Here is a 14,840-nt window from a genome sequence, read left to right as displayed (position 1 = left end):
TTTCAGCCTTACATTTAATCCACTCACATTTGTCCCAGACAAGGTGGCATGGGCTTTACACTGCTTTGTTCAGGATATCATTTGGGTGTGATTTGGATCAACTGCATCTTTTAAATTGCTGTTTTCCCACACAATTTAAATACAATAATAGCTTGTGTCATAGATAGATTTGGAGTATCTTTTTCAGTAGTATTAGAAGTATAAAGTTCACTAGTGCTCCATAATCTTTTACCTGTAATTTCCCATCATCTTTCAACTAGAAATCTAATTACTTAGCCCAATTCCTTCCACCTTTGGAACAGAAAATGCTGCTGTCTATTGATCTATTTTGTTCTGTTATTCCATGACTGTGAAACCCCATCAGAAGGTTACACAATATTATATAAAGAGAGAAGCTAGAATACTGTGTAACCATATATACACTAATGCGTTTTTTCACATGAAATCCCTCTCAAGCATTGTTTCTTTATATACTAGGGAGCAGGGTTGCTGAGTGACCTTGTGTTTGAAGAAATTAGTCGTCGCATCAAAGAGGATGGAAATCAGCTGGTCAAGAAAGTAAATGCTGTATTTCAATGGAACATCACTAAGGACGAAAAGACTGCAGTGCAGTGGAGTAAGTCATAGATTTAATTAATTTATGGAGTGCCTTAGTGTATTCTCTAATGAACTGGAAAGATGTTAGACTTGTTAGAAGCCTGGCTAGTTAAAAGTGATATGGCACCAATACGGTGTTTGCTTTTTTAAAATACAATGAAAGTATATATTATTACAGCAAGATCGGAACATTAAAAGTAATGCTTAGTTAGGAAAGCATATGTAGTAAACTTGTTTTCCTGGCTAAGTAAAAAGTTAGGAAGTTCTAGTTTAAATGTCATTTAATCAATAGGCATTTTGAGTCTATGCTACGATCCCTTCATTTGTGTGGCACTTTAAAGGCAACACACACAGGCTTGTTGGAAAAGTTACAGTAATAATAATACCTGCATGAAATGCCCTGGACACTCAAAAGAATGATTATGTTCATTCTCTTCAAACACTATGGTAGTGGATTCTCAATTATTGTACTTGATTTTCAAGAAGTGTTCACTACTTTAATATTTTATTATCATTTAAAAATGAATGCATTAAAGATGGTGTTGTGTTCTTTTAGATTTAGAATAGTGATTTCATGTAATTGGTAGTTCAGTCTTTCTTTATGTGGTAAGCAATCAGCTATATTGGATTACATAACAATCCTCATATTGTAGCTGTTCTGTGGGAGGGTTGTGCAAATACTCCTGATTGATAAGTAGCTCCACACAGGATCAGTGGCAATAGAGACTCTTGAAATGTGAATTGCCTTGATCGCTTAATGAGCATACATTGTATTGCCAGCTGCTGCCAAGCTTCCCATGTCAGTGAGCTACAACAGAAGAATAATTATTGACTTTACTTGCAGTTAAGGCTCTTTTTCCAAAATGATAGTAGATTGCAGGGTCTACAATATTTGTTTTGAAGACTATGTATGTTGATGCCCATATATTTCATTATTACCTATATAAGTTATTATCTATAAAGCCCTATATACTTCAAGACCACATCTCCTTCTATGAACCGGTGTGGGAATTGAGATCTGCTGGGGAGGCCCTTCTCTCAGTCCCACCACCATCACAGGTGCAGTTGATGGGGGTGAGAGAGACGGCCTTCTCGGTGGTGGCTCTCCAGCTCTGTAATGCCCTCCCTAGAGAGATTAGATTAGCCCCAAATCTCCAAACCTTCCGTTTGAGCCTAAAAAATATAAGTATTTATACGGGCCTTTGACCTGGAGTAATGTACTATGGTCATGTGATGACATTGACCATTGTTATTTGGCACCTTATTTCATGTTTGAGAACATCCAATGACCCACAGATATGACTCTATTTTAGATTTTTTTTATTTTATCGATTGACGTTGTCCATTGTTTGTATTCAGTCACATTGTGTATTGTTTTGATGATATGTAATTCTATTTTATGTGTGGCACCTTGAGTACTTTGTTAGCAGCCCTGAGTCCCTGGGGTAGATGGCGGTGGGGTACAAATAAAGTTTTATTATTATTTCATATTGTTCTCTTTTGTGCCAGAACATTTAGTATGTTGTCTATAGTGAAAATCTGATATCTGCTCTTCCTCCACATTGTTATATTTATGGCATTTATATGTCACTTCACACAACTAAAAGGGGTCTCAGAGCAGAAACACTAGAATAAAATGCATAGAATACAATGCATAATAGTATTGTCATTACGATTTCCAGCTCATCTGCTAAAACACAGAAACGATCTACCAGTGAACATAGGTGAATAGTCAATATATCTACCCAAACTGGGCCAATTAAATTACATCTAAAAGGGGGTACCAGGTGAGTTTCCTACCAAATAATATTTCATTGGGTTGTGGAGATAACTCATAGGATATGAAGAGTAGATATCTAGGGAACTCAGAGATCGAACAGGTTTATATGAAGTAAAGCAGTCATTTGGATCCTGTGGTACATGCTAGACTTTGTAGTCAAAACCAACACTTTGAATTTGCTTCAGAAACAAATTGGCAGTCAGTTGAAAGAAACAACAACTGAGATTCTATGTTTAGAATGAGTGGTTGGCTAGTCTGGATGTGACCACATTTTGCTCTAGTTTCAGTTGCTAAACCATTTTGTACTTTCAGGGATAGCCCATCATAATCTAATCTGCATTTTTACATTATGCTAAATTTGGTGTTGAAAATCTGTTTTTCTTTAATGCCTAGTGAGTAAGATAGAAACCAAGTGAGTTTAGATGACAGAAGATCATCTTTGTTTAATGGTATTTGTTTGATGTATCGATTTCCTAGACTGATATAGATTTTTTTAAAATTATATGTTGGACTTCATTGATTGATAACCAGCACAGATACTTAATGGCGGGCAATTAAAAGAAAACAGAATACTTCAACCCTGAAATTCCAGTTGCTATCAGTGCATGAAAATTTGAAATATAGCAACACTGGGCAATAATTTATTTTTGGTTGACCTAGAAGCAAGGAAAATCTTATCCATCTAGCACTCTTGCATTTCCATAGAGGAAGTTATCCCTAAAGGGCCAGTGTAGATGGGAATCTATTAAGGTTTTTTCTAAAATGTCAAAAGTAGTTTTCAGGAAGAAGAAGAACACATACTCTTGAAATTGTTCTTTTGTGTCAGCAAACTATCAAAAATATAGAGCGTTGGGAATTCCCTTTCCATAATGTTAAGAACTAAGCAAAAATGTTCCCAGAAAGACCCCCGCTTCTGATCTGTTTCTGTCCTTTTTAAAACCGAAAGCTTCATATACTGAAGCCATCTAGGTCAGCAGCTCTCGTGGGACAGTAAAGGAAGAAAATTGCTACTCAGAGTGTGGTTACTCAATGCTTCGTCATAGCAGGCACACACTTTTGGTCACATTGGGATTTGATATAAACTGTTCCATTGTTACATGCATGAACTGAGCCTTTTTCACACTGAATATCACAGCATAATGGTTGTCAGTTTAACTTTCCTTTCTTTGAAGCCTTAAATATCTTCTTTGAAAGGTTAATGTATACTGGAGATTTGAGAGAGAAAGGGCAGCTTGCTCCATACTATTTTTGCTTTATTCTTTGAAAGGTTTCTGTGATCTGGCTGGGTATTGGTGTGTCTGGGCAATTTTGCACCAGGGAGGCCAATAAATGTTTTAGTGTCATAAGCCTTTGTTAATGCTGATGACAGTAGGCATCTGACTCTTGTGATCTCCTCTGGCCCACTTTTCTCTCTAGTCTTGCATTTCCAAAGTTTGTGGCTAAGTTTCAGTCCGGCAGGCCATGGCTTGACAGCACGTCTTGTTTTCCTGGCCTATCTTTCTCCTAGGCCCCTTCCCATCATTACATTTGCATGGACCTGCAGCTGGACCTCCTTCGGCCCTTTTCCTTTTGACTTGTCGCTTGTTGCCTGGCCTTCTGCCATTGTGCAGCCTGCTTCTGTTGACAACACAATCCACATTGTGGGGCCCTGCAGCCCTTCGTGTTGCTGTGGGTGATGACTGATACTCTGGCATCTTCATTTTAACGTCCTTGGGCTGAATGTCAGAACGGGAAGAAATGATGAGAAGCAACCCTTAAGGAAATGATTTGCAGTTCTCGTTGACACAGCCAGTAATTTTATTCTCCCCCAATTCGCAAGTGCCAAAAAAGCTTTTATTGCTTTGTGCAATTGACTATAACCTCCTCTCTTGTATCATTCCGTATCATGCCAACCTCTTCAGTTCAGTACCATCCCTCAGCAGCTTGAATATATAAACTAGAATTAATATTTGCAGTGGGATGTGGGAATTCTTCAGCATACGTTTAGCATATTTCTTTAATAACAATAAGATTTCCTTCACACACTGCATGGAATGTACTAGAAATCATATGAGGACAATTCATCGATCCTCTCCCTTTGCCCAACCCCCAGCCTTCAAATTACACATATATTTTGCTCCTGGGTTTGTGAAAAGGCTTCCCCTTCACAATAAAAGCAAGGCTATATAGCATTTACATTTAGGGAGCATCTTTCAGATGTTCAAAATATGTTCAAACCCTAAATACCAGTTCTTTTCATGTTTATTCAAATGTCAATTCTGGGTAAGTATATATCTAGGTAGGGATATATAAGGTTTGCAGCACTGATCATGCAATAGCCCTCAGACAATGGCAGCCAGTGCTAGAAGATAGAAGTCAATGTGATTTGTCCAAGGCCAAATACGATGATTTGCAAAATTCAAACTGAGAAGAGAGGTAGTTCCTTTGATTATATTGTAGACCAATATTTTTTGTTGCAACAGACTCACAAGATTTGAGATTTAAAGGGCATCAGATATTTATATAAAGTTACCCATCAAGGGTCTTGGAGAGAAGGGAGAAATAAGTAAATACACATATTCCTACTTTTATTGGAAGCATTTTATAAAATGTTAATAATAATATATGGGAAGACCATCATGGTCACAAGACAGGAGACAAGAGAAGATGGCTCTTGTGTAAGCTGTTAATGAAACATTCACTTCTACATTACTAATATCGAACATATATCTGTCTTTAATCATTTGTTTCTGGAGGTTGGAGAAAGGAATCTGATCCCTGTCAAAGATGGAGAACAGGCAGAGATCTCCCCTCCCTCCACCCACCCTTCCTCCTTTCTTCCTATGGATATCCTTCTTGAGATAGCAGCAGCAAGGAAAACTGGAGATAGAAGCGACAATGGAAACTGGAGATAGTAGCAGCAAAGGAAACCAAGGGATGGGGACCCAGCAGCTTTACCTGACTTTACAGCTTCTCCTGGCAGGCAATGCTTGGCATGGAATCCTTCCTCCATGTCCCATACCACATGGACAGAATGTGCAGCTGTGAGGAGAGATAAGGAAGGGAGAAGGAAGGGATGTTCACTACCCACCCTCCCCCAGTTGCCCTTCTTATGACCTTCCTTGTCCTTGCCTTGGATTGGGCTGATGGTAGCAGCGTTATTCCTCCCCCCCCCCCCACACACACACACACCAGCAGCCACACTAGACACTTGGCAGAGGTGCTCAGTTCAGCCTGCCTCCTTCCCATTACAGAACTGCCATGTGACACACAATATGTAGGTCCAGACAGCTTTACCCTGGCCCTTGTCATGTGGCTGCTGCACTGCAGGGAGGAAGTGGTTTGAGCAGCCTTCAAACCTTTGCATATCCCCTGTGAGGACATCACAACCTGGGTTCTGCTGTCCATAGGTTAAGAACTTCTGCTTAAGGCTGCTACATCAAGCACATTGTTCCCTATAATAAGGAAAGGGGTCTGTGTATGCTTTGAAATCATCTGGTGATTCTTAGGGGGGTTTAGGGCAACACATTCTCAGATACGGTTTTTTTTTTTTTCAGTTCCTTCTGCTGAAATGTAGACTACAGCATTTAAACCTTTATTTGGTAGTCTCCCATAAAATCATTAATCGGAGCTGGCTCTATCTTGCTTCCAAGACGAAATGGGATCTGATGCTCTGCCATACTCTGTTTTTCCATCAGTATGGATAACAATGTTCCTTACATGGGATCCCACCCCACACCATTTATACTATTTATACTATTATGTCAAAGAAAAGCCAAATGGAATTATGGTAATTCAACACATTTCCATTTCCAAAATACATTGTATGGATAAGTATTTTCAATGCTTGTTTTATGTTTTTGTAATGATAGAATGAAGGAAGTGTGTTTTAGAAGTTCCTTTTATTAAAAAATTGTAATGAAGTCCTTCAGATTACTTATGTTAGATTCCTAATGGAAAATGCCCTTAGTATGATCTTTTACACACACACACACCGCTTCTCCCCATGTAGCATTTTCAAAGTACTGAAAAGGCAGCTGTTGTAAGACAGGTGTAGGAAAACCTTTTCCATTAATCCATTTGTAGTCACTTAGCTCTGAATTGAACCAATATTGTATTTTGTATTTACAAATCTTTCAGAAGTAAATCTTTAAAAACCTAAAGTTTCTTTTCAGAACCTTTGTTCATAGGACAGGAAATATGAAAGAAAGAAAGAAAGAAAGAAAGAAAGAAAGAAAGAAAGAAAGGGTTTCTAGATTGTTGTCTTATTGATGCTGAAATTGCTATGATATCATAATTAAAGATGTCAGATCCTTGCAGCAACATTAACTTGGCAATAGTATTGTTTTTACACTTTCCGGCAGAGGCAAGGGAGAATGCATGCCTCTGAAAATTTGCAAAATTTTGAAAATGAATTGGCAAAGCAAAATCTTGTCATAACATTCTCCATTGCAGGCACTGTGATGCCTGACAGCTTATATGCCTTGTAGTAGATCATTTTGGCAGTGCATTTTGTGTGGGAAATAGAACTTTGGGAGAACGGACACTTTGAGGAATTGTTAGTGTTCTGTAAAGAAGGGAGAGATACTTGGCTGAGATTTAAGATACTCTTGAAATTGAACATAAAAAACCACACTGCAAAACAAAAAATCCTGTGTCATATTCTAACATGTGTACAAAGAAAAGGCAGTGTGCAGAAGAATATACTAGGATGTCTATTTCAAACAGTAATACTTGACCTTGAAATGCATCTTGAAAAAAATTAAAAGGATGTTGCCTTTGATTTTTGCAATAACTATTAGGGGGGAGGGAAATAATAGTGAATGTGCTGCCTTCATAAATTTGTGGATGATTCATCTTTCTGTTGATAACATTTGAACATGGTGGAAAGAGTCCATCATATTTCTATAGGACTTGGTGATACAGAAATATTTGATGTTATCTTCAAAGCATTGACTTGCTTTTTTCAAACACAAGAGTTCACTATTAAGCAGTTTATGTTTTCTGTCTCAACTTATGTCATATTAACAGGAATTTAGTATTTGTCTTTCTTCTTTTTTCAATCCTTCCCCCATCATTTAGACTATTTGAGAATACTAATTGCAGATTCTCATTTTTCCTACCAAGTTTTAACCCTACAGTCTGAATGATTAGATTTCAGGCTAATCATTTAATTATGTGTTTTCCCCTTTCAGAAGTTAAGTACCATACAGATCTTCAAAGGATATGTGAGATATGTGCATGGCTTTACTGTTGATCTTGTCAATTGTGTTCCTGGATGGTCATGGGTTTGTGAAGATGTGAATGATGAAGTTAAATGCATACAGATAACATAATAAACAAAATAGTAATTAATAAATATAGATAAGTATATCAAGACTTTTGATTACGCAAAGAATTCTGCATGCATCCCAACGTTCTGCCTGGAGGTGGATAACAATGATACTGGAAGTAGGGTAAGGTTGAAAATGCATGGTCCCCAACAGCATATTGTACTCCCATCTCCTGCTAACCCAAACTAGTTTAACCAGGAATGATACAAGTTCTGGTATAAAGGGCCTCACTTTTCCCTTCATCAGGGTAGGGCAAGGAGCCTAACTTTTGAAGAGGATGCTGTATCATTAACTCCTGTATGTCTAGAATCGGCTTCCTGTTCAGCACACATCATTTTATATAACTCCATTACATATACAAGAATTTTTCCTACTCCCTCTTCAATTCTAGTCAATGGATCTTGTGTTTAGTGTGATATTTGGAAACAAAGACATTGTTGAGTTTTTAGGATGCACTTAGGTACATATCATGAAGATGTACAAGATTTCTGGTTCTCTGAAACTTTTCCCTAAAAAAAAAAATGCCCTAAACTTTTCTTATCCCTGATCTAGATTGGAGAATTTGGAAACTTGCACACTTTTGTGACATTTTGGGGGCTAGAACAATAGTATTTACCCAACTTTTTATTTTTTTCATTGACCACATAACTATTTTTTCTTATATGCACGAGCTGTCAAACCTGTCTTTGAAAATTACTTTTGATTTAGTTATGGTTTCTGTCCTTGGCTATCTTCAAGCCTGGGAAGGTGAGATAAAAATGCTTCAAATGAATAAGTCTGCACAGGGGAATTTTACTTTTTCCTGAACAGCATCATCCTGAATCTCTCACAACCCACACTGCTTAAGAAGTGCATGCAGAGATCGTGGCACACTTCTCTATGGATCACACCAGTGCTTTTCAACAGAAACAATTTCCTCAAGTAATTAATTGCTAAGACATATGCACAGCCTCTTCAGTCGGATGCTTAATTGAGAATAGGTTGCAGGATTCTATGGAAATCTAAACAGGCTGTCATCCTGCAAATGAGATCAAAGGACCCAGGTGTCTGGGGAAAACAAGAGCTGAGAGCTCAGACAGGTAGTTGCATTTGTCTCATAAATCCAACCACACTCTGACAGAGCTGCACCACAGCAGGTAACTAGAATGATTGAACAGGATGAACGTAATTAGGTAGATATTACGTGGGTATTAATAAATTAAAATAATTTAAAGGCTTGTATGTCTAGAAAACTGGGCCAAGTAGCAGGAGAGAGTTTTTCATTATTTTTTCTACTTGGATGTTGCTGGGATCCAGTATGACTTGGAAGCAGCCATGTTTTGCAATTGTAGTGAAGTTAGATGTATTCAGACTAATTGACTTCAGAAAACAAGCACATTGCTGATAAATAACCATTGTTTTTTTCTTCCATTTTATTTCTTAATATTTTGTGAAGGACACAGATAGATACAAAGCAGCAACTATGCATTTTTCTTTCTTTCTGAGAAGCAGCCAACTTTTAATCTTGCCCATTATTCTCTTTACTGCATTTTCTTCTTTTCTCCATGCAGCCAGCAAAATACATACAAGAGACAAGTAACAAGTATTATTTCTTTGCTTTCTAATTTAATCGAAATATCTTTCTTTTCACCAGCCATAGACCTAAAGAATGGCTCTGGGGAGGTGTATCAAGGGCCGGCCCGTGGAAAAGCAGACACCATTTTCACCGTGTCGGATGAAGACTTTTTGGATGTGGTACTAGGCAAGACAAACCCACAAAAGGTACGGATGCAGAACCAATGTTAGAGCATGCTCTCACCAGTGGATCATTAATGTTAAAATAACAAATCCACTGTTAAACCACAAACCTGAACAAACCTCAGAGATCCTTATATTTCCATATTGAGGACAGATGCAACTATATTTCTCACCTTGGAGCATATAGCCATAGTTCTGAATTTGTTAAGCAATAACTCTTCTCCAAAGAGACAAAAAAATCACATTTATTCCAACTCTGTTTAATTAGGTAATTGGTAGACAGAAAGTGGACCCTAAGAACTAAGAAGGGATAACCACATATAAAACTTGCCATTAACACAGGTGTCCCTGATTCTATTCAACAGCAGATGTGCAGCTTTGACTATGCAAAGGGGAAATGTGTTGTTAACTGTCCTCTCCAGTGATATGCCTAAGAAAACTCAGGCCTGTAGGAGCCTCCTGTATATTTTGAACATCATGTTCTTTCCTCATTTATACAATTAAAGCTGGATTTGAGGAACAAAACCTGCAGCCTGTCATGGCTTCTAGGTACAGCTCCTACCTCCAACTGCCATGATATCGTGTTGCTGAGTTTCCTCCCTGATGTTTTATGAATTTAATAGAAATAGAAATCATTATTTTCCTTCTGCTACTTGCCATCCGATTCAGAATGACAAATACAGGGGAAGTGGACAGGCATCTCTTTATCCCCCTCCCAGTTCAAGAAAAAGGGATTGCAGGGATAGGTTCTTCCAATGGTACATGGATCTAGATTCCTGTTTGTTGTCCTAATTGTTACTCCATAATAGCAGCAAGACAGAAAAAAGGGAAGAACCCCCCCCCCCCTCTTTCTCTCTGCATTTCTTCCATCTTGACTTTATCAGGTTCTTCAGCATGTTATGTGTTGAACATGATCGAGTGGAAGTAATCCATTTTGCCAGATAGCTTTGACTCAAGTTGTTTTGTTTAGAGTAGATGTTTTCATTCCACTTACTTTCTGGTTAGGCTTTGTCATTTTCTTGTAGCTGTTTTTAAAAGCACAGTTATGGGAGAAGAGGTAGACTATTTAATTGTTTTTTTCCTCTCCTCTACTTGCTGTAGGCATTTATGTCTGGTAAGCTAAAAGTTAAAGGAAACATCATGCTGAGCCAGAAGCTGGGGACGATACTCCAACAATATTCGAAGCTGTGAATTCCCTCTTGGATTGAGCTGGCCTGTGAAGAAGAAAGGAGACATTTCTTTTTCAGAATATCCTGAAATCTTATGCAAATCTTCCATTACATAACATCTGACTCTAGACTTTATTGCTAACATTCAAGTTGCCTTGATTCTTGCCGATTCAGGTAGTTGGTGTAGATGCAGCGGGTTAACATGATATTGACCTCCTTTTCTCTTCTTTCTTCTGTGTTGAAAGTTTTGAAGCCTTTTACTTGTTCTTGAGACCTTCTCCCAGTTAAAACGCATATAGGTAATATATTTCTGTATGAAATGAACACTTCATTAAATAAAACATACTTTGATAACATCTTATTGGACTCAGTGCCCTAAATTGTATTTTTGTTTGGTTATTTTGAAAAAAGAATGTGAATTTGCAATTCTCTATGTGTTGGTGGATGGCACGGCATCTGCCTTAAATCACAACATTGAAGGGACCAGCAATCCTGTGTTTTTGTTTGTTATCGTCTAGATGGTATATAAAGGCAATGATCACAAAATTGGCTCTGTAGGCCCATACCTTAAAATAGAGATGGAGGACATTTAGCATTTGAACTGTTTTGTTCTTCAACTGGCAAAATAGTTTACTATTGGCCAACCCTGACCTAAAATATTGCAGCACATGAAAAAGGTTTTTCTCTTGACTTCACACCATGTTTAGCTGCGCAGCAGGAGAAAAACAGATATACATTGTTTTGAAGGGAGAGACCAGAAACATGAGTGAGACTATATGAGAGTTAGTGAAGCAAAAAAAGAAATAAGAATTCAAATATTACCTGTTATTTCCTCAAGGATGTTGAAGACAACTTAGTTCTCAAGGGGCTGCTGTGATCAAACAGCTTGTTTTTGAGATTGGAGTATTTTTGGTCATATGTTTACAATTTGTGAAGTTGCTATACACCTAGTTCATAATATCATGCCTGAGATCACAATAACTGATCCATGATAGGCCAGCTGAACCCTTGGGATTTTCTTCAAGGCCTATATGTATGGCATGGAACCTAAAAAACAACAACTGGATTATTTTTGAAATAATCAAACCAGTACACTGTTCACAATAGTAGAAGAGTCTTTGGCACATCACATTTGGAAGGGGAAAATGGTTTGAACTCTAACCAAAAAAAGATTATTTTGAAACTTTTATTACCGTGGAGGTATCATTTCCTAAAATGAGAAAGGCATGAGGTGATGAAGGAAAGACTTATGTCTTAAGTGTTCCTTCAAACTTGCCACCCCATAGTTGCCCAATTCTAACCTGTAGGAAACTAAACCAGAGTTGTGAGATTTTATGTGTTTTTTTTTATTCTCATCACTCTTAAAGAACATTTTTATGCAATTCAGTAATCTTTAGAACAAGAAGTTAATGAGTCACATTTCCTGACTGTGTGGTGTTTCTGTAACCTTTTGTGGGAATTCATAAATTGCTTTCAGTGTAGAGGTGTAGGTCAGACTTTGTTTTAGAGTTTAGAAAGAATTGGATCTCTTTTGAGTTAAATGGTAATGAAAACAAGCATTAACTTTGAGAATCATAGAATCAAAGAGTTGGAAGAGACCTCATGGGCCATCCAGTCCAACCCCCTAGAAAGAAAGAAAGAAACCAAGTGGCATGTATGTAGAAAGAAAGAAAGAAAGAAAGAAAGAAAGAAAGAAAGAAAGAAAGAAGGAAAGAAACCAAGTGGCATGTATGTAGAGGGCTCATCTCTGAACAAACTGAGCACTAATTCATCAGGGCTAGACCAAGACCTTTTGCTGCCAGGGGCAAGAAAGCAGCACATTGGCTTCTAAATTGGGGCTGTATGTAGCCAAAGACATCAGAATTGGCTGCCTAGCACAGCCTTCTCACTCTACCTGATGGCAGAGCTAGGCCTAGAGGGGAAACATTTTTCTAATGCTTATTTCGAGCTGTAGAAAATCATGTTAGAATGCAGCAACCATTATAGGTTAGAAGTTGAAACAGTTTGTTTTCCCATTTCCAAGGCCAGAGACGGATACCTGAGACAGCAAATGTTGGATGCCAAGAAACCTTACGCTAGCCCTATCTATTTCAAAGGACAATAGTGACAATGTGAAGCATATGTCACTATTATTCTTTCTGGACACTGTCTGAGATTTCACACCTCTAGGTTGAAAAATATAGTAGAAAAAAAATAACAAAATTGGAAAGAATCCCAAGAGCTACTGCAAGAATCCATAGCTAAAGTATCTCAGACAGAAAACCATTCAACAGCTTGATCAAGAAAAAACTATTATCTATTGAGGCAGTTCGTTTCAGTATGAAACAGCTCTCAGGAGTTTTTAAAGTTTATTTACAATAACCTTACTTGTAATATGAATCTATTGGTTTAAAAAAATAAAAGAAGTTGTTGTTGATGATGATGATGATGATGATGTTGATGTTATTGTCGCTGTCCTAGCCTCTGAAGCAACAGAAGACAAGTTTGCTTCATCTTTCATGCAACAGCCTTTCAAATATTTAAAGAATGCTCTCATATTACTTCTCAATCTTCCCTTATGGAGGCTAAACATATAGAATTATCCCAGCCTTCTCTCACAGGACTTGCTTTCAACTGTAAGGGGTATTTAATGTTGAATCCAAATAGCAGGAAGGATACAAAGTGGAAATTATATGCCAAACAACATTAACTGTCCCAGTAGACTTATAACTCTACATTGAAATTACTGTAAGTTTTTCTTTGCCATTTTAAACAAATCCTTGTAGGATGTGCATTTGTGTCTGTTCAATGTATTCTGGAAGTTTTTATTGGCAGGGAATAGTGCTTGTATTTGTTTTGTTTTTTCCTCCGTTGTCAAACCTTTGGTTTGGTCATTAACATTGCATTTATTTTCTATCTGATCTATCCATTTGCATCCCCTTTTAATGAGATGTGGCTAGAATTCCATTTTGGCCCCTCAAATCTGACAGTGACAGGGAAATGATCAGTGCCATATCCCCCAGCATTGTGCTTTTAGGCTCTTCATTGTCAGTTTCTCACTGCTGTTTGTTATTGCTGAAACCTTGTTGCCCTGGAACACAGCTCTAGGTCTGCAGTACTGCATCCTCGTTTTCCTCAACATGTAGCACTGACACTTTCCTGACACACTTGTCAAGAAAAACTGGTGGCAAGCCCTGGCAGGAGATCCATACGCAATGGTTGTTGAGAAGGATCCACTCCCTTATACAAGTGCAATTCTTCCCCCCTTGCTAACATTTCACATAGAAAATGAGTTACACTGTTTTGGAAGCTAAGAAATGCAGCGTGGGCAGAAGCATCAATTAAATAAACACAGGAATTTATTCAGGGAAGAAAGGAAAGGCTTGATTTAGGACAGTATGTAGAAAGCTATCTTTGAATAACCTGAGTCATTGTCCAGTTTGAGAAACTTGAGTTTCGACTGCTGTCTCCTGCAAGGGCCTAGTGCCTTTCTGCTGTTGCCTGTATTATGGCCTCCTGAAGGCTTTTGCAGTTCATTTCCGTTTTCTGCAAATCAGTTGAAGTATTACAGCTCAACATCCTCTTAAGCGACCCATTTAATGGCCTTTAAATAACATGCAAGACTAGAAATGAAATAGGGGCAAAGCCTGTAATGCGTTTGCTTTCAGCCTGGCTCTGTCAGTGCTGTTGGCTGTTATGCCTCCAAGCCACTTGAATTGCTCCTAATTTAGTTATTCCGGAGGATTTCACTGCACCTAAGCACTGTCCTCCAGAATTACTGATATTTCTGCTTCGATGCTGGCAGGTGCATTCCTTATTTAAGAATCACTTGAAAAATGAATGTGGTAATAAAAGGATGCCAGCTTCATAGTTTCTGCACATTTGAGAAGTAGTAGCTGGCGTCAAGTAGAAGATGGGCCACTTATAAGCTTTCATGTATTATAGAAATGTAGACCCAGTCAGTAGAAGTGTCACGTTCTACACCCAGGTGCTACTCTGATGAAGAAGTCTCCCGGCTGCTTTATCACATAGCAGCCCCATGCAGTAGAGAAACTACACTGGCAAACTGTGAGAAGTTGATAAGAACCTATTCCCACACTTTTGATACTATGAGTCTGAGGTCAAGATTGTGTGAGAAATTTTGAAGGGACCCTTTGGATAATTTAGACCCAGAAGAATCCTTTGCTCAAAAGGGAAAGACACTCCCTGTACTCTCAATAAAAGGGGGGGGGGGTGAAACAGTGCTGAAAATGCTCACATGCAGCT

The 14,840-nt window shown here is 38.1% G+C and overlaps 1 protein-coding gene across 1 annotated transcript in view; it reads left to right on the top strand.

Moving 5' to 3' along the window:
• The window catches only part of HSD17B4 (hydroxysteroid 17-beta dehydrogenase 4), a 69,809-nt gene extending 58,858 nt beyond the window's left edge, over positions 1 to 10,951 (top strand). Inside the window, exons 22-24 of the mRNA XM_060761948.2 lie at positions 478 to 616; positions 9,323 to 9,450; positions 10,528 to 10,951. Of these exons, the coding sequence (XP_060617931.2) occupies positions 478 to 616; positions 9,323 to 9,450; positions 10,528 to 10,617 (357 nt within the window). The 3' untranslated portion in view covers positions 10,618 to 10,951. The remainder of the gene's footprint in view (positions 1 to 477; positions 617 to 9,322; positions 9,451 to 10,527) is intronic.
• The last annotated feature ends 3,889 nt before the right edge of the window (positions 10,952 to 14,840 follow it).

Source organism: Anolis sagrei, chromosome 2 (assembly GCF_037176765.1).
Source record: "Anolis sagrei isolate rAnoSag1 chromosome 2, rAnoSag1.mat, whole genome shotgun sequence".
NCBI lineage: Eukaryota > Metazoa > Chordata > Lepidosauria > Squamata > Dactyloidae > Anolis > Anolis sagrei.
Note: the sequence above shows the minus strand (reverse complement) of the source record. Positions and strands in the feature narration are given on the sequence as shown.